The 22,292-nt window shown below is 42.5% G+C and overlaps 1 protein-coding gene and 1 long non-coding RNA gene across 2 annotated transcripts; one reads left to right on the forward strand and one right to left on the reverse strand.

The window, feature by feature from the left end:
- Positions 1-324: 324 nt before the first annotated feature.
- On the reverse strand, positions 325-12,135 carry SOD2 (superoxide dismutase 2). Its single transcript, XM_072830070.1, has 5 exons — positions 11,975-12,135; positions 11,479-11,681; positions 7,303-7,419; positions 5,399-5,578; positions 325-3,337 (listed from the first exon to the last, which is right to left on the reverse strand). The coding sequence occupies exons 1-5, from the start codon at positions 11,995-11,997 to the stop codon at positions 3,192-3,194; spliced, it is 669 nt and encodes a 222-aa protein (XP_072686171.1). The 5' UTR covers positions 11,998-12,135; the 3' UTR covers positions 325-3,191.
- A 300-nt stretch (positions 12,136-12,435) lies between these two features.
- LOC140616915 (uncharacterized) lies at positions 12,436-20,924 on the forward strand. Its single transcript, XR_012017236.1, has 3 exons — positions 12,436-12,747; positions 18,926-18,997; positions 19,856-20,924. It is a non-coding gene; the product is annotated as an uncharacterized lncRNA (long non-coding RNA).
- Positions 20,925-22,292: the final 1,368 nt, after the last annotated feature.

Consider the following 22,292-nt stretch of genomic DNA (forward strand, 5'->3'; position numbering starts at 1 on the left):
AGACCTCTTTTGATAGTTGATTCTTTTATTAACAATCAAAAAACTTCACACTTAAAATAGGAAAATAAATGTTTCTCTAATGGATAATTAAATGAAAACTATCCAGGACCTTATAGGATTTTTACTGTATCCCAGGTTTGATGTGTACCTTGGAAGACAGGACATCAGCTTGCCCAGTCATTAAATATGACTGAAAATGAGAAACAGTGATTTATAAAACATTTCCCCAATAGCTTTCCCAAATAGTAGCTCCCCTGAAATTAAAACAGGAAATAAAAGTTGTATTTAGATGTAGTTTTAGATATGAGTAACACCACACATCAATCCTAATTTTATCATTTTAATGTTACTTTTTCAGAAACTCCAATCTCATTTTAGTATCATGTATTTGAGGAGTACAATAAAACTGTAATTTCTCAACATCAAAGTTTAATTATTACACAACAGTTCAAGCAGCAGATTCTATTTTGGACAGTATTTGTCCTGGGTCTTGTTTTCAGCACTAATCACGCTATGGTGTTTGAAGCAAAGCTAACAAAGAGCAGGCACTGCTGATTCAGTCACAAAAACCCCTCTTGGATGAACAGTGCTTGGTTCATTTCAGAAGAAATGGCTTTTATTTTTTCTCTTTCTTTTCTATTATGAAAAACCGGGCTAAACAAAACCTTGAAGTCTCATTCTCCACTCGTTGATTAAAATCTTTATCTGTAAATTATCTTAGTCTCTTAAAATCTATCCAATGGGGAGGAAAAAACAAAACCTTAGGGAAGAACAGTGTGTTTTCCCTTGTTCCCTCAACATAAAATCAAAGCAAAAATAGAGCCCCATAGAAATTTCAACATTGATTTTTTTTTTAAATCGTAAAGCTTAATAAAAGTCAAAGAGCTTTATATGAATCTGTAATCTACGTACGTGCTAGTTCAATACAAACCATGATCTAGCAGATTACTTGTATTCAAAAGCCCGCCTTTCAAAAACGTTCTACTTTGGTAAGTGGTCTGTTTAAACAGAGTTCTCTACCATGTTTATACATATATATCTGCATACATACGAACATATGTGCCCGTGTGTGTATATATATACATATGTATATATACAACAGATATCTGTGTGTATATATGTAAGCAGTAATCACATGACCCTCATTTGCCCTCCATGAAAGTCACTTTACCGTGGTATAGGTAAGGATGGCAATCCTAGTCTCCAAAGTGTCTTCAATCCACAAGCACACACACAGTTATCACTAATATCATCAACACTACTGACAATTCAGAAAGCCTAAATACTTTCTAATTGAATTTTGAAAGAAAAGTGCCTTAAATTTAATTTTTTTTAAACTTCAGTCTTCAATATTGAAACTGCTAAGTTACTCCATTTTCCTGTGCAAAAAAAAAAAAAAAATAGAATAAACTTGGGAGAAAAATAATATACTAACTTGGGAAAACATCTTGTTACTAAATAGGTTTAAGAGGAAACCTATATAGAAAAATTATTTTAATAGAAATTAAAATCTAGGCAGCCCAAGTGGCTTAGCGGTTTGGCACCACCTTCAGCCCCGGACGTGATCCTAGAGACCCGGGATTGAGACCCATGTCGGGCTCCCTGCATGGAGCCTCCTTCTCCCTCTGCCTGTGTCTCTGCCTTTCTCTCTCAATCTCTCTCTCTCTCTCTGTCTCTCATGAATAAATAAAATATTTTTTAAAATTAAAAAAAAATAAGGTAAAATCTATGTAGGTTGCTCACCACAGCATTATTTGAATAACAATTAGAAACCAATGAAATATTCAATAACAGAACTGTAAAATAAATTAGGAAGTGTCCAATTGATAAATTATACAGCCACCAAAAATAAGGAAAATGATGAAACATGGAACATGTGACAATGTTAAGCCAAATTAGAAAAGGATCCTGCGGGGATCCCTGGGTGGCTCAGTGGTTTGGCGCCTGCCTTTGGCCCAGGGCACGATCCTGGAGACCCAGGATCGAGTCCTGTGTCGGGCTCCCGTTGTGGAGCCTGCTTCTCCCTCTGCCTGTGTCTCTGCCTCTCTCTCTCTGTGTCTATCATAAATAAATAAATAAATCTTTAAAAAGAAAAGAAAAGAAAAGGATCCTGCTAGAGTTAAACAATTCCAACTGCAAACACAAAACAGCAACACAATCTGACATGCTGCATCACTGGATTATGGGTATTGTTTTCCTCTATTTAAAGGACTATACAGTATAAAGCTACTATCATGACTGCACATTTTTTAAAAGAAAACAAGATCAATAATGATAGAATAATTCAAAGACAAGTGTTTGAAAAGCGGTGTTCCCGGACAATTCCTCCCCATTTTGCCACTCTGGAAAGGCAGCACCCCACCCAGGCTGCTGCTGTGCAGAGTGGTACTCGTGAACAGGGCAGGGAAGGGGGCAGGTGCCTGGCCAGAATGGTCTCTGGCCTCATTCCCAACGTTCATTTTATCAATAAGGCCCAGATTTGTCCGCCTTAAGCCTATACCCAACACACACATCTATGTTTGATGACAAAATTTCACATGAAAGTCTTTTTATTTCTCCCAACAGAAACATTCAAAGGCAGAACCATTTCCTTTTCATAATAAAGCAATTCTCAATTAGCAATCAAGTTATATTTTTTTTAAGCCAAAATGGTGTTAACCCTATGGAAAATGTGACCAAAAATAATTAAAGGCCCATGGGTGATATCTACAAGTACTACTACTAGACAGAAGACTACTTACAAAAAGAGCAATTTTCATTAGAAAAACTGAACATTTCCCTTGGGAAACAAATTTAATCTTTTATCGTTAAACAAGTGGGGCAAAGGACCAGATTTTCTACAAGTGCAATAGAACTGAGGCAAAAGGCTTCCCTGGAGGCCTGAAGAGGACAAGGATGAGATCTTTTTGATGGTTTTATGATGGCAATTATAACCTGCTAGCTATCTGAACTCTATGAAAAAGATGTTCAATGAAAAGACTATATCACACAAACCACTTACTTTTTTCAGTTGCCCAACAACAAAATTTGAAAACAAGAAATCCATAGCATTGAATCATGTTCATAAAACGCTTGAACAAGCTACATTAAGAAATGCTACAATAGAGCAGCTTACTGGTTTACTATGGTACTCTGCACTACTACAAAAATAGTTGTGAAAACCTTATTTTGCTCAATGTAATGATAATGTTTTACTTTTTGCAAGCCATGTATCTCTCGGTTACATTCTCCCAGTTGATTACATTCCAAATAGCTTTTAGATAATCCGGTCTGACATTTTTATACTGAAGGTAATAAGCATGCTCCCACACATCGATCCCCAGTAGTGGAATAAGACCTATTGGAGAGAAGGGGGGAAAAAAGCAAAACCTGTGAATTTCAATCTAAAACCTGACTGCATATTCTCAATTTAAACTTTATCCTATGCACACAAAATTACCCTTCACAACCTTGCCATCCATTTTCTGTTTCTTTTACAAATAGGAAGTTTGCCTAAGAACAAATACCCTATAAAAAACTTTCAAACTTTACTCTTTGGAAGAAAATATGATAAATAGTAAGAAGTCTAAAATAGACTTCGGAAAATTATGTACGGTATTTTAACGGCTGTTCTTAAAATACCAACAAGTCCATCCACAAGCCAATTCTTGGGGAGATCAGTAAGGTTACCATGTTTATGGGGGTGGTTGAGGAACTTCTGAAGCTGTCAAGAGGGTTTTAGGAGAACCACTCTGCTCCCAAGGCTAATATTGTTAGTCTCAAAGAATACAGAGCATTTATGAGACACTAAGAATGAATAAGTTAACAAGGAAAACTGAAAAGGAAAAAAAAAAAAGAGACACTGTTCTCAGAAATTAAATACTGCGAAGAAAGAATTACTTATACAACACTCATTTTCAAAAACTCTCAAACTAAATGATAGCTCTCCTGTCCAACAAGTCCCAACCAGTAGGTCATCAGTGGGGAGCTAGTCACTAATCATGTATTATAAATAATTAAGGTAACAAACTTCATAAATGATTTTTCCCCTAAATAAACTGCCATGACTTTTTCACTGATTTTCATTCCAATGGGCTTTCCTCAAGTGGAAGAGAAACAGGTGTGGCCAGGGTTTACCTGGAAATCACAGCCTTTTCTGTCACGCCTTAAAAGATAGACCTGACTATAGCATTCTCTAGTATCTCACTTTCCCCAAAAGAGCCATTTAGATTCTGGCTAAATCTGAACATATCCAGGGAAGTGAAGCATGTAAGAAAGTCTGCTGACATGTATGAAAAATGTTGGAAAATGTAGCTGAGGGACTCCTGGGTGGCTCAGCAGTTGAGTATCTATCTGTCTTTGGCTCAGCATGTGACCCCAGGGTCCTGAGATCAAGTCCCACATCGGCTCCCTGTGAGGCACCTGCTTCTCCCTCTCCCTGTATCTCTGCCTTCTCTGTCTCTCATGAATAAATAAATAACATCTTTAGAAAAGAAAAGAAAAGAAAAGAAAAGAAAAGAAAAGAGAGGAGAGGAGAGGAGAGGAGAGGAGAGGAGAGGAGAGGAGAGGAGAGGAGAGGAGAGGAGAGGAGAGGAGAGGAGAAGAGAGAGAAGAGAGGAGAGGAGAGGAGAGGAGAGGAGAGGAGAGGAGAGGAGAGGAGAGGAGAGGAGAGGAGAGGAGAAGAGAAGAGAAGAGAAGAGAAGAGAAGAGAAGAGAAGAGAAGAGAAGAGAAGAGAAGAGAAGAGAAGAGAAGAGAAGAGAGGAGAGGAGAGAAAAGGTGGCTGAGAACTGGTGACTGAGGTTGAGACGTCACCACAGGTCTATTACACTGCAGATCAAAGTTCTAACTAACTGCTGGCTGCCTTATGACTATCTCCTAAAGACATTCTAATTCAACCTGGCTCAACATGGAAAAGGGTTTGGTGAACCCAGCCTGCAGCTTCTAATCCAAATATTTTCCTATACCAAAACCAAAACCCCCAAAAAGCAAGTCTGGAAATCTGAGCTCCAGTGCCAAGTTTGACCACAGGGAGTCGCCAGACGGGCTGAGAGTCCAAGGTCTAGGTCAGACTCAGCTTACAGGTCTTTTCCTCCTTTGTGGTGTTTATCTAATTTCAGTGCATGTAATTATGTAAGCTGATAGGAATTCTCTGTTAAATGAAGTAGAGTTTATGTTCAAAACATTTTTTGTTAACGTAGCTGTAAAATTACATGTACTAATTTTACAAAATATCAAGGGCTTTTAAAGCATTTTTGCTTGACTCAGTATTATCAGCTTATTATCAGCTGTTAAGACTTACTCACATGAGTACGTGTTCTTAATAGCTTCAATCATTGCTAGCATTCCTTATTTCAAGGTAAATGCTTTACAGTGAACCACCTCCCACTAACCAAATGTGAAACCATTTTCAAATCTAACCTGTTGTTCCTTGCAGGGGATCCTGGTTAAAACAAGCAGCAATCTGCAAGCGTCCCTGCTCCTTATTGAAACCAAGCCAACCCCAACCTGAGCCTTGGACACCGACGGATACAGTGGTCAACTTCTCCTTAAATTTGTCGAAGGAACCAAAATCACGTTTGATGGCTTCCAGCAATTCCCCTATTTAGAAGAATCCAAAAACACCCACAAATGAACAGATTGCAACAACTGCAATAAAAAAAAGTCATTACATATTTAAAATAAGCTTGTCATATGGCACAAGATACAACTAGGCAACATATGAAGACATAACCTAACCCTGTGAGCCCAGATAGCACCAAGTTGCTCTTGCCCTGACACCAGCGTCATAAGGTCTCATTTTAATACATGTGTTTGTTACTGAATCACGTTAGAGAGATTTCTTCCCTCACTGTGCTATTTCCATCAGAAAAGAAATAATATTTTCCATTAGCTTTCTTTTTTCCCTTCAACAGAAAATTTTACTTTGACTTCTACCCTACCTGTTACTCTGTCTCAATCTAGGAATAAAATTTTATGGTTGATATTTGGTTCTTCCCCAAGGTGGCCTAGATCTTTTCTTTCACAATTACATAATTTTAAAAAGAATGATTTTGTCTTTTATTACTGAACAAAGGGTACACTATAAGAGCTAGTCCTTTTATTCTGTAGCAATGTAGAATATAATTCTAGATTGACTACATCAACCAAATCAAATGGGCCAAAAATATCACTTCTCTGATTCCAATGGTTTCAAAGTAGTTATCTATTTTAAGCACAAATAGAATAAAGTGGTACAGGGGATCCCTGGGTGGCTCAGCGGTTCGGCGCCTGCCTTTGGCCCGGGGTGCGATCCTGGAGTCCCGGGATTGAGTTCCGCGTCGGGCTCCTGGCATGGAGCCTGCTTCTCCCTCTGCCTGTGTCTCTGCCTCTCTCTCTCTCTCTGTCTATCATGAATAAATAAATAAAATCTTAAAAAAAAAAAAAAAAAGAATAAAGTGGTACAGATAACCCAAAGTGTCAGAGTACCAAGATCTTTGGCTGAATATGGGCACATCTGACATTCTACTAACTGTCAAAAGTACTAAGTCACCATCTGCAGACCTAATGCATAAAAAGACATGTCCAGCTTCCCATAGTTACTCTCCCGTTCATCTTTACTTACAAATGAAATTGCTTATTGCAAGTACCAAAGATGCCTTCCACAAAACAAAAACAAACTCACCCACAGAAACTGAAGTTGCCCAGAGACAGGGAGAGCTCTACTTATGCCCCATACCTTCCCTGGAGTGAGGAAGAGAATTCAAGTTGTCTGGGCCTCCACACGTCGCACAAGAGATCAAGTAAACGAACCGCAGTGAACAAGACCATTGGCTCTGTAGTCCCCTCATTAATCTGCAGGTGTCCTGCAAAACCTCATTTTCTCGGACAACTGACTTTTTATCAGGAAGAGTAATAATAGCAAAAGGCACTATTCTAAGCATTTTAACGCTTGATAACTTATGTAATTTTCAAAACAGCTCTATTATTATGCCCGTATCATAGAGATGAAGAAAGTATGTACAGAAGGATTAAGTATCTTACCCACTCCTGGGTTCCTCAATTCTTCTAAAAACTGTTTACCAGTCTTATTCTAACGTAAACACAGTACATTTCAACCAGAAGTTGATACCATATCTGACACCGTGTGTGTGTATTAAGGTGATGACATAACTCCCTGAACACACTCTCCATTCCTACACATGTCCCTTTCCAAGTTACAATTTCATTGTACTCCTTGCTATGAAAAATATGCCACTATGATACCTCAGAATTAACATAAGAAAAGCACCAGTCATTCCTATTGTGCACAACATTTAGCTAAGACTACATCAATATCTACCAACCTTTTGGTTCTCCACCACCCTTAGGGCTCAGGTTTGTCCAGAAGATGGAATGATTGATATGACCTCCTCCATTGAACTTGAGCCCAGGCTGAAGAGCTATCTGAGCTGTAATGTCACCTGTAAAGAGGTAAACAGACTTTTTATAATTCTTACTTTTCAATCCTTCTATACACCATTTTTTTTTCTGTAAAATGTCATATAATAGGACTAGCTTATCTACAACATTCCTATAGGTCCTAAAATTCCACAATTCTGGGATTCTACAAAAAAAAATTTTTTTTCCTTAAAATTCTTTGTCCTGGGATGCCTGGGTGGCTCAGTGGTTAAGCATCTGCCTTCGGCTCAGGGTGTGAACCTGAAGTTCCAGGATCGAGTCCCACATCAGGCTCCCTGCATGGAGCCTGCTTCTCCTTCTGCCTGTGTGTCTCTGCCTCTCTCTTTCTGTGTCTCTCGTGAATAAATAAATAAAATCCTTAAAAAAAAAATTATTTGTCCCAGTGGATTTTCAGTTCAATTAATAACACGCTGAACAACTAATGAGAGGCCCAGTAGGGGGTACAAAGCATGCAGAAAATTCTTTCCTGAGCTTCAAAGAACTCAAAGTTTTCTACAATATTAAAGATTTCAGCAACAGGGATGACTGGGTGGCTCAGTGGTTGAGCATCTGCCTTTGGCTCAGGGCATGATCCCGGGTTTAGGGATTGAGTCCCACATCAGGCTCCCTGCAAGGAGCTTGCTGCTCTTTCTATGTCTCTGCCCCTCTCTCTCTCTCTCTCTCTCTCTCTCTCTCTCATGAATAAATAAATAAACCTTTAACAAAAAACAAAAAAAAGGAAGATTTCAGCAACGATGAGAACAGACACAAAACAGTGACACACTGACATGTGTGGTTCCATAAACAGACTAAATGATAAATTTTCAGGGGTGCTTGTGTGGCTCAGTCAGTAGAGCATGAGACTCTTGGTCTCCAGGTGCTGAGTCCGAGCCCCATAAGGGAGGTGGAGTTTACTAAAAATAAATAAAAGTTTTTAAAAATAGATTTTCAGCTCTCATTTTCTACAATTCATCAGAAAATAGTTCAACATTACAATAACCAAAAAATTCATCATATTCAAAACTGAAACTCTAGATTTTCAAACCCAAACTTACTCTCCAAATGGCCTTCCCCATCCCACGAAGTGCCAGCTGTTTTCTCAGGACATTTCTGATAACTTAGTCATTTCTTACTCCTTTTCTCTCACACACCACATTCAATCCAACATACCCACCGGCAAAGCCAGCTCTACCTTCAAAAAAGACTCAGCACCTGATCCCATCTTCCTACCTCTGGTGCAGACCAGCAACATTACCTACCTGCATCCATGCCACCATCCCACACTGGTCTCCTGCTTCCACATGTGCCCCTTACACTGTTCTCAACACAGTGACCAGAGGGCTCCTCTAGACCCCAAAGTGACTATGGCATTCCTCTAGTCAAACCCCTCCAAAGGCTGCTCCTCTCACTCAGAGTGATCCCCTACAATCGGCTTCAAAGATGCACGTCATCTGGTCATCTGACCCTCTGCAGGGCCTCGCTGCCCCAGCTCCAGGCACAATGGCCTCCCTTGCACTTACAAGACAGCAGCTCAGTCTGCTCCCAGTTTAGTTTCCACTGACTGTTGTTGCCTGTACTAGGATACTCTTCCTGCAGATAGCCTCATGACTCGTTCCCACATTTCTCCGTCAAGTCTCCACTGACATGTCAACTTCGTCAGCGAAGCCTTCTCAAACCACAATATACAATGGGCTATTCCCCGCCACTTCCCCTATTCCTTTTTCTTGATAGGACTTAAAACCCCTGGCATACTATTTACTTGTTCATCTGTCTCCCCACTAGAACCAAAGTTCCAATTATAACAAGGACTTCTGGGCATTCTGAGTTCCAAGGGCCAATATACTGCCTCTGACATATCAGGCACTCGACAATGTTTGCTAGCTAGATAAATGAATATATTAAGTGTAATTTTTATGGAAAAAAATTCTGACAGCTATACACAAAGTCACATTTGAAGACTTTTTTTTTTTCTATCTTGTAGGCAAAATATTCTTTTCCAAGTCTTCAAGAAACTAACCTTAACTATTAACAAAAATGGCAATTCCCTTGTTCAATCAAGTCCCAAATGTTCATTATTCACAAAATACTAAGGGGCAAAGTGAAAGACACAAAGTACCACTGAGAGCTCAGTGCTTAGGGAGTTTACATAATAGAAGTTCTCTAATCTGCTCTTAGGGCATACCTCAGAGAAGTGAGGGCCAAGTGATCTCAGAATACACAGACCCTCTGTGAGAGCGGTTTTAAGATGCCACCTTCTTGTTATGTTTACAAAACAATTTTCTTGGGCAGTCCCAGTGGCTCAGTGGTTTAGCCTGATCCTGGAGACCCTGGATTGTGTCCTACGTGGGGCTCCCTGCATGGAGCCTGCTTCTCCCTCTGCCTGTGTCTCTGCCTCTCTCTCTATGTCTCTCATGAATAAATAAATAAAATCTTTAAAAAAAAAAAAAATTTTCTTGCTGACCACTGTCTCTCTTAGTAATTATTCTAAGGAAGTCACTCTAAAAGTTTCATATTGGTTTTTAATAAGTCAACAGTAATTAATACTTCCCAATTGTAAAGAAACATGCTTATTGAAAATTGCTTAATGATCTCAATCTCTTAAAGTTTACTTCGTCATTTTTAAATTTTAATATAAAATTGAGGGGGCACCTGGCTGGTTCAGTTGGTACAGCATATGACTCTTGATCTCGGGTTGTAAGTTTGAGCCCCACAACAGATGTACAGCTTATATTTCAAAAAAATAATATTAATAATAAGAGAAATTTGGGCAGGGCCTTACTATTTGCTTTTAAAAATATTTTTCTTGGGACTCCTGGGTGGCTCAGAGGTTGACCATCTGTCTTTGGCTCAGGGTGGGATCTAGTCCTGCATCAGGCTCCCCACAGGGAGCTTACTTCTCCCTTGGCCTAGGTCTCTGTCTCTGTGTCTCTCATGAATAAATAAAATCTTTAAAAAATAATAAAAACTTTTCTTAAGTTCAACATTTTCTTTGGTTTCAATTTTTTTCCTGTTAAATACAATAAAAGTTAAATACTTTTGTGTGAAACTTATTTATATACTTGTCATGAGATTGATGACGTTATTTCACTTAATACTTTTGCCCCAAATTTTCAAACATGAAAATCTAATTCTTCAATAGTCTTTAAAATATATATATATTTTTAAATAAAAGAAAACTCTGCAGGTACTCATGATAGTCAACAAAACACAACATAATGCAAAGTTGTTTTTTTTTTTTTGTCAGCAGCTTTCATGAAACAAGTAAAGGTATGATTGCACAATGGCTGAAATGAAGTTGTTTTTAAAATATTGAAGAGAATGGCTTGCCTTGTCAGATGTTGTCATCCAGGAAACAATTTCACAACTGGGATATTCCCACCTTGTCATCATTACCACATCTTTACCAAATTTGTTATTCTCTAAAACCCTTTTCCCGTTCAAATCACCCCACCTTTTTCCCAGTACTCAAGGTTTCTGTCACAAATCTTCCAGAATGTGGCAACTTCCTTTTGTTTTTGTTTAGCCAATTACCACATACAATCAGGCTGAAATACTGCATTTTCCCACTAGATGCCCCCAGTCAACAAGATGTCACCGTCTGAAATTTACTCAACAAATTTCAGGGGCTCTAAAGTCAATAAAAAGAAAGGGAAAGCACTTTTTAAAAAAAAACTATGCAGCTTATTAAGCAATACGTAGAGTGAATTATTTTTCTAGTACTTTCTGATTTCTCAGTGCACTGATTTTTTTCAATGCCACTGATTAACAGGCTGAGAAGTGTAACACGGTTCTGTATGGAGACATGAAAACACAGATTCTGGAACACACGCCCGCAGGCACACAAAAGTCCACACGTTACTGTTCTGTCACCTGAGCTCTTTAGGGGAAACAAACAAAAAAAAGTGTAAGTGTCTATTATATGGTAATACTGAATTCTACGTATTAGTAGATAGGCACAGGCCTGTTCCAATTTCCCACAAAGTGAGTGCTGTCCTCGTGAGTGCTGGCGCCAGGTCAACCCGGGGGCAGGCGACGCGGCCCCGCCGACCCGCCCGCCCGCCCGCCCGCGGCCCGGCACCCACCCTTCTCCAGCGCCTCCAGATACTTCTCCTCGATGGTGTTCAGGTTGTTCACGTAGGCGGCGTGGTGCTTGCTGTGGTGCAGCTGCATGATCTGGGCGTTGATGTGAGGCTCCAGGGCGCCATAATCGTACGGCAGGTCGGGGAGGCTGTGCTTCTGCCGGGACCCCAGACACCCCAGCGCCGGCACCAGCGTCCTGCTCGTGCTGGAACCGGAGCAGACACACACCGATTCGTTCACGCGTCCACGCAGACCCAGCGCCGCCGGGGCCTTTCCCCCGCCCGCGAGCCCGCCCGCCCGCGCGCCCTCCCGGTTCCCTGAGGCGTGACACCTGCCCCTCAGGCAGCGCCGCCGCCGCGTCCCCGCGACGCCGGGACCCCGCAGGGGCACTGGAGCCGGGGCTCGCAGGGAGCGGGCCGGATGGAGGCGGCCGCCCGTGCCCCTCGCCCTCGGAGCCCTGACCCGTGTGCGCGGCGCCGCGCGGCCCCGACGCCTCACCTGAGCGCCGCCCGGGACAACATGGTGAGCGCGCCTGCCAGTCCGCGTTCGGAGACGGAGGGTCGCGCCGACCGCCCGGCGTCCACTGACGCACGTCTCCGGCGGCGCCGCAAGGACACCGCCGTCCTCCACGGGCTCCGCCCCCTGCTCCCGCCGCTCCCACGCCGGGGGGTGCACGGCCCCGGGGTCCGCCCTGCCAGAGCCAGCCCGCGCCCTTGGCCCAGGGAACCCGACAAGGGGGGACTTGAGGTACCTGCCCCAGGGGGTCCGGGGACCGGCGGCGCCCACCCGCCCGTTTCTGGGCGTGTAACCATAGGGAAGGCCGCGCTCTACCCCCCACCCTGGTGGAAGATGGTACGGCCCGCGGCCCCGCCCCCCCGGGGCCTGTGGCCCCGCCCCTCCGCCGGCACGGCCCCGCCCCTTGGCTCTCGCTGCCGCAGGGCAGCCGCGGAGTCGGGCGACCTCCCACGAGCGGAGGCTGCGGCTTCGCGGAGCCGCTGGGGTGCGCCCTAGCGGGCTGCTGAGGTCTCTCCGGAACCTGGGTTCCTCAGGGTGCCAGTGAGGTGCCTCAGGCTCCTGGGCATGAGTAAGGTGTAAGAGCCAGTGCCTCTCCAACCGCTGCGCGGAGTGACCTTTCTTTCCGAGTGAATTTGACCTTGGGACAGGAGCCAGGCCCGCGGCGGCCTGATGATAGTGTTACTGGACGCCTACAGTGCTGTGCCAGGGACTACGCTGCAGGGCTTAGATGCATTTATCTCTACGTCGCTCCTAGGGTAGGTACCGTTGATTCCAGACCACACGAATGAGCTCACTGAAGTTAAAGCAGGTTGCCTTGGTCACACCGTTAATAAGTAAAAGACTGGACTAGAAATGAAAGTTCCTACTTTCTTGATCACTAAGCCTTACCAGTCAGGACCTAGTGTTTGTTCTGAGTGACTTCCATAAACCAAAAGCTCGGGAGAATATTTAAAAGTACAACTGAGGATTCTTTGCTACTCTGTCTTATGAGTAGCATCTAATGAGCTGCATCTAATGCTTTCCCAACAATTAGAAGAACAATCCTGAACTGTGTGAATCCTCCCTGTATAGAAGTTAGGAGAGCCTTGCACTATTATTGGCAGAGTTGGGTCCTTATTGATTAGAATAATTTAAGAGGAAGTAGAGAGTAGGTGCTGAATAGTTTCAGCTACTCTCTTCCACGCCCATCTCCACCCCCTTCCCTCCCCAGGGATGACTAGGATTTGGGTTGGGGAATAGCTAAGGGGAACCACTGAGCTGGCTTCTCGGCCAGAGGGCTGGGGCTTGCTGACAGTTGGGAAACTAACCAAGAATGTATGACTGGGTAAAGGAGGAAAATCAGGTTGAGGAAAGGTCAGACATGTGCCTCAAAAGGTTGGTTACAGGAAATCAAGCATTTTAGCAGAACTGAGTGAGACAAGGTAGTTTTTCAGTCAAGGTACTCTGTCATTGATATGGTGAAGGGCAAGCTAGTTAGAAAGCTGTTGTGTGAATCCTAGCTGAGGTCCTAAGAACCAGTTTTAGGGTATTATATATGAGAACTGGAAAAAAAAAAAAAAAAGGAGGACATTTTAAAGGATGAAATGACAGAATTCGGGGATCCCTGGGTGGCGCAGCGGTTTTGCGCCTGCCTTTGGCCCAGGACGCGATCCTGGAGACCCTGGATCGAATCCCACGTCGGGCTCCCGGTACATGGAGCCTGCTTCTCCCTCTGCCTGTGTCTCTGCATCTCTCTCTCTCTCTCTGTGTGACTATCATAAATAAATAAAAATTAAAAAAAAAAAAAAAAAAAGAAATGACAGAATTCAGCAGCAGATCAGTCACTGATAAAAAGGCTTATTCTAGTGAGAACAAAATATCACTGTAAGGAGATTGAGCCCAGTTAGGCGGCATGGGATGTACTCCTAGTTTGTACAGATGATGATATTTTAATACTTAAATTGACTCCCTCAGGAGACACCCTTTTGAACAAGCAACAATTGCGAGTTAGTGACAGTAACAGTCTGGTAGAAGTGTCTCTAACATCATATCTGTAACAGCTACATCCCTCCAGAAGACAACCCCGACTGTGAGAGTATCTGGATTGAGACCAAGGATTTGGGGAATGCTGGAGTTAAGGAGATTTTTTTTTTTTTTTTTTTTTTTGGAGATTTTTTACCTTCTTTGTTGGCCACACCCAATGAACAGGTCTCTTTTTCTTTTTTGCTAGCCACTATATGAAGTACTCATTCAGTATTGGCCCAAGAGTTAAATGCAGTTGACTGGGGTCTGTCCCAAAGTCTTCCAGCCAGCTCAGGGTCTCATCTGCGACATCTGGCATCATAATTGTGCATTTCCCTTGCATAAACTTCCCAAGGCCACTTCACAGCCATCTTCAGACCTAACACAGTTAAACCAACATATTGGCTGGAGGAGGCAAAATATGGGTTGGGATGAAATCCTTTTGAGCCAGTTATTAATTGCATTCATGTTCTAGTGACTGAGTGTCTCAAACACAGAAGAGCATATTCATTCCCTCACATAAAAGCGATCTGAAGTAGGTAGTCCAAGGCTGGGATGACAGTGCCATGAAATTATCAAGGACCCAGGCTCCTCTGTCCTCAGAGTTTCTTCATGATCCACAATAGCTTCTAGAGCACCAGCCATCTCACCTCCTTCCCATGAAGAGGGGAGGACAAAAAGTTAGGCCCCAGTTGTCTCCCTTTTAAGGATTCTTTGTGGTGGATTCACTCAGCAGATTCCACTCAGAAATGAGGCACACTCAAAGAACACATTAAATACCAGAAAAGGAAAGAGGGAACTTGGTTCATAATGAAAGTGTTTTATTGAACAAGACATATAGGGAGTTAATTGTATCTATAAAGGAAGAAGGGAACCAGTGTTACTGAGCAGCCCCTCATATGTGCTAGGTACTAGCTCAAATGCTCTATATCACCTCTTAATTTTACACATCTCTCTGCAGTGGCTTATCATTCTTCCTTTGCATGAAGACAGTAGACTTGCCCATGGTCACACACACAGCTTGTAGGTAGTAGAGCTGAGCTTTGAATGTAGGGTGCTTCCTCTGTTAACACTGACGTAACCCTGTGCTTTTAAACAGCTGCCACTCCCTCTCCCACATTCCTTGCACCAATAAAATTGAGCTCAATCTTATCTTGTTTGTGTATAGCTCAAGTATTGAAACTCCCCCATGTTTCTTTTTTTTTAAGAGTTTATTTTTGTTTAATTGACAGAGAAAAAGCACAAGCAGGGGAGCAGCAGGCAGAGGGAGACAGAGAAGCAGGCAACCCACTGAGTAGGGAGATGCCACCTGAGCTGAAGGCAGATGCTTAACCAATTGAGCCACCCAGGCAACCCTCCCCTCCCATGTCTCTTCCTGACATGTTCCTATCTTCTCAGCTCCTGACTGATCTCCAGACTCATCCTTTGCATATGATTCAAGTCATAATTCTTGGACCTGAAACTTGATATTGCTCCTCTGTTTTCATGCTGGGTTGTGTCTTCAATCACATTAGCTTCTTAGCCTCAGTGAAAACCCAGCTTCCTAGAGCTGCCTTTGGCACTGGGTCGCCTGACTCTTCCCAGCCTTGTGGGCCATAAACCTGAGACTCCAGAATGGAGGAGGGTAAAAAGAAAGATCACTCTATATTTAGAGTCCAACAGATCCCTCCATAAAGGCTATGCAATATCTATCCTTTAAGGGGAATGGATAACCCACCATCATAACTACTCCCATGTGTATTAGAGTTGCCCCGAGAAACAGAATTGATATGATTTGTATATATGGAGAAAAAGAGATGTATTAAGAAACAGAATTGAGGGACAACTGCATGGTTCAGTTGGTTAAGTGCCCGACTCTTGATTTCTGCTCAGGTCATGCATAATCTCAGGGTCATGAGATTGAGCCTGGCATTGGGATCCATGCTCAGCACAGAGCCTGCTTGGGATTCTCTCTCTCCCTCTCCCTGTCCCCCCCCCACCACCATGTGCTCTCGCTCTCTCTCCAACATAAATAAATAAATCTTAAAAGAAAAAGAAACAGAATCGATATTTGTATATACACAGATAAAGAGATGTATTTATTAAAGGAAATGACTCATGGATTATGGAGGCTGGCAAGTCCAAAATCTACAGTGTAAACTGACAGGCTAGAGACTCAGGACAGCCAATGGTATGAATCCAGTGCAAAGGCAATCTAAGGGAGACTTCCTCCTGCTTGAGGAGGTCAGTTTTTGCTCAGCTGATTGAATGAGACCCACCCACATTATGGAAGGCAATCTGCTTTACCACAAATTCACCAATTTAAATGTTAATTTCATTCAAAAACACCCTCCAAACTGACACATAAAATTAACCATCACCTAGGTGAAAAAAAAAAAAAAAAAAAACCAGCATGGCCAATGCATTCTGTGTGAGAAGTGGCTTGGTCTATTAATACCCCAAGATTATTGTGGAGTAAAATTGAATTCATGGGCACAGTTCTAAGAATGATTCTCAAGAGCTATTCAAGATGAATACACTCACATCCCTGAGAGCAATGACCTCAGGCTGGTTACATCTCCTGGCCAGCGTGTGCCAGGGGTTACACCCCACACCAAGGAACCAGAGTAGGTGTGCAGGAGGCTTGGCCTCATACACCACAGAGAGGTTCATGCCAGGACTTGATCCACTGGGAATAGTATGAACTTTGGATCCATCTCAGGCATGTCCCAGAACACTAGCCATCCTGGTCTACATTCCCCTGTTCTGGTGCTAGCTTATATCTTCACTGGCCCATTTGTGGAGAAATAGAATGAAATCATGTGAAATAAGCCTAGAAGTGCTTTCACCCTAAGAATATTAATTTAGTTTAAGGAACTAGTCAGCTATATATTGGTACAAGATATTCTGGTTGACTAGCTGATCAATCACTCTTTTATGGGGTTTGAAGAGTATCCTCTCAGCAATGTATAAACCAGAACTCTCTAATCTCAACATTGACCCTGAACATTCAACTCTTCCTTGAGCAGACATCTCTTAGTTTTGTCCCAGACCAGCCTAGTACTTAATCCAGTTGTTACGGACTATATTGTGTTCCCACAAACTTGTATGTTGAAGGCCTAACCCCTAGTACCTTAGAATGTACCTGTATTTGGAGATAAGGCCTTTAAAAGGTGTTTAAATTAAAATGACAGTTTCACACCAGTGTGTCAGGTGTCCTTATAAGAAGAGATAAAGTCACACACAGGCTGAGAGGTGACCTTCTGCAAACCAAGGAGAGAGACTTGAGGAGACATCAAGCCTGCTGACAGCTTGATCTCAGACTTCCAGTCTCCAGAACTGTAAGAATATAGATTTCTGTTGCATAAGCCACACAGTCTATGGTATTTTGCTTTACAACTCAAGCAAACTAATACAGCAGTTCACAGCTTTCCGTAATCCAATCTGGTTATTAAACTGTCAGCCACTGTTGAGTTTATAATCACAATCACTGGAGCTTCTTCTGGCCTGGGACTCCCCCACTACACTCTGCTCCACTCTCCTCCTTGCTCTCTTTCTTTAGAGGGCTTGCTGGCACTCACCTGCAGGAAGGGAAAGGAGACTTTGTATCCTGGAGGGATGGCCTTTGTGAACTGGCTCTTGCTTTGGTGTCATCTGACCCCATGTGTCAGTTCCAGCCAGTCAGGGGCTGAGAGAGAAGAGGTGTGTTCTATCTTGGTCTGGTTCAACTTCATTTTAATGGCCACAATATGTCCAAGCATTTTTGTACAGGTGACATATCTGGCTCAGCTTCACCCCCACCTGGCTCTCTGTCAGGTAGACCCCCTGCCCTGCCCAGGTGCGGCCATGCCTCTGTTTGGCTCCCCTGTCACTTTTCCGGGTGAATGTTCCTTTGATCAACATGTAGCCACCAGGGCAGCCTGGTACATGCTTCCTTGCCATACTCCCTTTAAGACTGGTTGGTGCCTTCCACCTTCAGAAATATCCTGACAAAAAGTGGGTACCAGTGTCCAAGTTCACCCCCGATGTTCAGGGTGCATAGGTTACATGACCCCCTTTCTCCTAGGGCATACGTGGAGAGCAAAATCGGAAAGGATCAAGCCCAACACTCGGTTAAAACCCAGAACAGCTCTTCCTTTCAATCACCCTTCTGTATTTCCCAGTGGAAAAAGCTGCCAAACCTGCACAGCCTGTCCACAACATAAGCTTTTCCACCTCTGATCCAGGCTTTAGGGAATTCATAATCCTGCTTTTGATAGCAGCTGACTCCATTACTTGGAGTTGGAGAGTGCATGGGAAAGAATTTCAACTGGTGCTTTAACCTTCTTCTGTTATTATTTAAACAATAATATACCTACTATTGTCTGGATGCTAAGTTTGTTAGGAGTTGTGTATAGAACCAGCCATGGTCCTTATCCCCAGGAGCTTTGTCCCAGACCTGGGGAGCCTGTCACTCAGAAAGGATAGTGGCATCTGAGAGTGTTGATGGAAGGCCATCCAAACACTGGAGTCTGGGGTTGAGGCCAGAACTCAGAGAGCAGGGTCTCTCAACCCGGCACTGTTGACATTTTGGACCAATGACTTTGTTACGGGAGTTGCCCTGAGTATTATAGGATATTTATCCACCCCCCTGCCACCACCCATTAGATGCCAGTAGCACTCACCCACCTCCAGTTTTGACAACCAAAAATGTCTCAAACTTTGTCAAATGTCCCCTGGGGGCCAAATCATCTCCAATTGAGGACCACTGTCGTAGAGCTAAAACTATTACAAAAATGTCAAACCAAGTGAGTTAGTCAACAAAGGATGCCAGACCATGGAAGGCTAGTCGAGAAGCCCATGCTTTTCTATCATACCATGCTGTTTCAGGCAGAATAAATATAGTAGAAGCTTTTATACATAGCCACCTCAACAGCTTTCCAGATTAACAGTCATATTTCCATTTCTTTGTAGGGCATGGTGACAGATGCCCATAGTGCCTGAATGCTCAGAGCCAGACCACTCACTCTGGCCCCAACAGCTGAGGTGGATGCCTACCAAGAGTTTGTATATGTTCCCCAAACAGATTTATGCCTAGTTTTATTTATTGACCAGTTATTGAAATTATGTGATTTAATCAAGTACTATGTAAATTGATAAGATGTGAGAAAGGAAGTTATTTTAATGAATACTTTCTAAGGTTTCGATAAAGGTGAGCCACTAAAAATAATCACTGTTTGATTAGATGTGCTTAAAGCAAATAATAGAAGATTGGGAAGATCACTGAACAGTGAAAAGATCAGGTTACTTTGCAGGTGTCTTCAAGTTCCCATTCCACTCTGGAGAACTGCAAACATAGACAATGCATTATTAGTGTGGTCATGGGAAGCTTCAACAATTTTCTGGTTCTTCATCTGAAAAGTATTGAATGGATATGCATTTGCATGTTTTAAGTTACAATGCAGTGCTTAAGATTAAGTACGTGACATTTTTTTCTGACTCCAACTTTTTTGACCACATGGAATAAGATGTCTCTTAATGCTAAATAAAGAACAAATATCCCTTGGTTCGCACTTTGGAAGTTGTGTTTAAATAACTGGTCTTTGGACATAACATCTATTTTTGTTAAAATTTGACTTTCTGCTGGCCTACTTTTCTTTCAGGTTCAGTATAAAGCAGAGATTTTTTTTTTCTTATGCTTCCCTGGAACACAATGCAGTCTCTTAGCTTTTTGACTAAGTTCAGGCCGAGAAATCCTCAGTGACAGGTGGTCTCCAAAACCACAACAGTCAGTATCAAAATAGCCAGACAAGACAATAGTAGTCAAGGAAGATTCCCCCACAAGCCCCTCCCTCCCCACACCACTAACATGAACCATAACCCCACACCTCCTCTCTCTTGCAGCTCAATCCCTGGAAAGTTGGAAAACAAGGTTAGCATGCTAAGAAAGGAGGAGCAGAACTAGGCAGGAAGGCCCAAAACTGGAAGAGCCAACAAGTTACTGCCTCCTTCTCCCACTGCAGGCTGCTGGCTAGAAGCCTGCACTAAAGGACAAGTCTCAACTTTTAGTCCACGTCAGAGATTTCTACATAGGACCAGGCATTTAAGACTGAGCTTGTGTTTCAACTTAAAGTGATTATATGATTTTTTAAATCACCTACATTTTTTTAAAAAAAAGGTCCTGGAACCAGCATTTTGGTCCAAGAGCAAAGAAAAAACCGAGTTCAGCTTCCAATGTAATGACACAGTGGAGTCATTATACCATCACCTCCCACAGGTCATTGCTACCCAATGTGACAGTGACACATCAAGACTACGTCTACTAGAGGGGCATCTGGGTGGTTCAGTTAGCTAAGCGTTCAACTCTTGGTTTCTGCCCAGATCATGATCTCAGGGTCCTGGGATCGAGCCCTGTGTGGGGAGTCCACTTGAGGATTCTCTCTCTCCCTCTACCTCAGGCCCTCCCCACTACTCTCTCAATTAAAAAAGAAAAGAAAAAAAGACTATATTTACCAGAAATTGTCTCAGATTTCTCATCTTTGAGTAGCACTTCAGATTTCATGAGTTTATCCCATGGGTTCTTTCAGTAGATTTTAGAGGCGAGCCTATTCCCATACCACCACCTTGTCCAGGGGCACCCACCTCTAATCAGAAATATGACTTTAAATCTAGAAAATAGTGTGAAAAGTTACAACTTAGTTTCCTCAAGACATGTTATGGCATTCTGAATTGTTTTCAAATGTTTCTTGAAATTCTTTTAGAAAAGTTGAGGTGCCTAGTTGCTCAATTAAGTGCCTGACTCTGGATTTCAGCTCAGGTCATGATCTCAGTGTTGTGAGAGATCAAGCCTGGGCAGCCTCAGTGACACAGCGGTTTAGCGCCGCCTGCAGCCCAGGGCGTGATCCTGGAGACCCTGGATCGTCCCACGTTGGGCTCTCTGCATGGAGCCTGCTTCTCTCTCTATTTCTCTCTCTTTGCATCTCTATGAATAAATAAATAAAAATCTTATTAAAAAAAAAAAAGAGAGATCAAGCCTGGACTAAGGTGGCAGGGGAGGGGGGCCTCCATGCTCAGTGGGGAGTCTACTTGAGATTCTGTCCCTCTGCCCCTCCTATTGCCCCTCCCCTTCCCTCTCTAAAAAAATAAAAAATAAAAAATAAAATATTTAGCAGTAGTTTGAATTTAACCAATTTTCTATTTTTATTTTTTTTAAGATTTTATTTATTTATTAAAGACAGAGAGAGAGGGATCCCTGGGTGGCGCAGCGGTTTGGCGCCTGCCTTTGGCCCAGGGCACAATCCTGGAGACCCAGGATCGAATCCCACATCGGGCTCCCGGTTCATGGAGCCTGCTTCTCCCTCTGCCTGTGTCTCTGCCTCTCTCTCTCTGTCCGTGACTATCATAAAAAAAAAAAAAAAAAAAAAAATTAAAAAAAAAAAAAGATAGAGAGAGAGAGAGGACACAAGCAAGGGGGGAGTGGCAGAAGGAGAGGGAGAGGCAAGCTTCCCACTGAGCAGGGAGCCCAATGCAGAGTTTGATCCTAGGACCCCAGGATCATGACCTGAGCTGAAGGCAGACGTTAGACACCCAGGCACCCCTAATTTTTTCTATTTTAATTTTCTTCTATGCACTATTCAGTGTTCATCATAGTAAGTGTACTTTTAATTTCTTCTCTTACCCATGCCCCACCTCAGCTGTGGTAATTTCTTCTCTGGCATCAAAGGAAAATACAACAGTATTTAACTTAATTTTAAATATTTGATATAACAATTTCTTAGTATGTCAACTGCTATATTACTTCTGAGGTTACTGCTGTGCCTCCTAATAACTGTCATTGTCAGTGAATGTATATGTGTGTCCTTATTATTGCAAGTGTCAAATCTTGTAATACTTGATGGTATTGGGTATTGGGAAGGTTCATTTTAATAATGAATTTTATGTATAAAAGTCATTTTTTAACAATTTTATTTATCTGAGAGAGAGAGAGCATGACCAGGGATGGGCAGAGGGAGAGGGAGAAGAAGACTCCCCACCCAGCATGGTGTCCTACATGGTGCTCCATCCCAGGACCCTCAGATCATGAACAAAGGTCATGAGCCAAAGTCAAACACTTAACCGACTGAACCACCCAAGCACCCCTGTGCAAAAGTAATTATTAAGAACACCTTAAAAAAAAACCTAAAAAGCTAAATACATTTGAAGATAGTTTAAAGTTAATGAGAATGTTAAATATTATGTAGATAACTTTAGGAAGACCATGATATTCTTTTGAGTCAATAAATACTTATAAGGATTTGAATGATATTAAGCAGAAAAGATGTATTCAGCTCTTTTAAAGTTT

The sequence above is a fragment of the Canis lupus genome, chromosome 1 (genome assembly GCF_048164855.1).
Source record: "Canis lupus baileyi chromosome 1, mCanLup2.hap1, whole genome shotgun sequence".
NCBI classification, from domain to species: domain Eukaryota; kingdom Metazoa; phylum Chordata; class Mammalia; order Carnivora; family Canidae; genus Canis; species Canis lupus.

Coding starts and splice junctions, on each gene's coding strand:
- SOD2 (XM_072830070.1), bottom strand. CDS start 11,997: ATGTTGTCCCGGGCGGCGCTCAG. Junction 11,682..11,974: donor TTGTCCCGGGCGGCGCTCAG/GTGAGGCGTCGG, acceptor CTCCGGTTCCAG/CACGAGCAGGACGCTGGTGC. Junction 3,338..5,398: donor TCCCCTGCAAGGAACAACAG/GTTAGATTTGAA, acceptor TCTCTCCAATAG/GTCTTATTCCACTACTGGGG.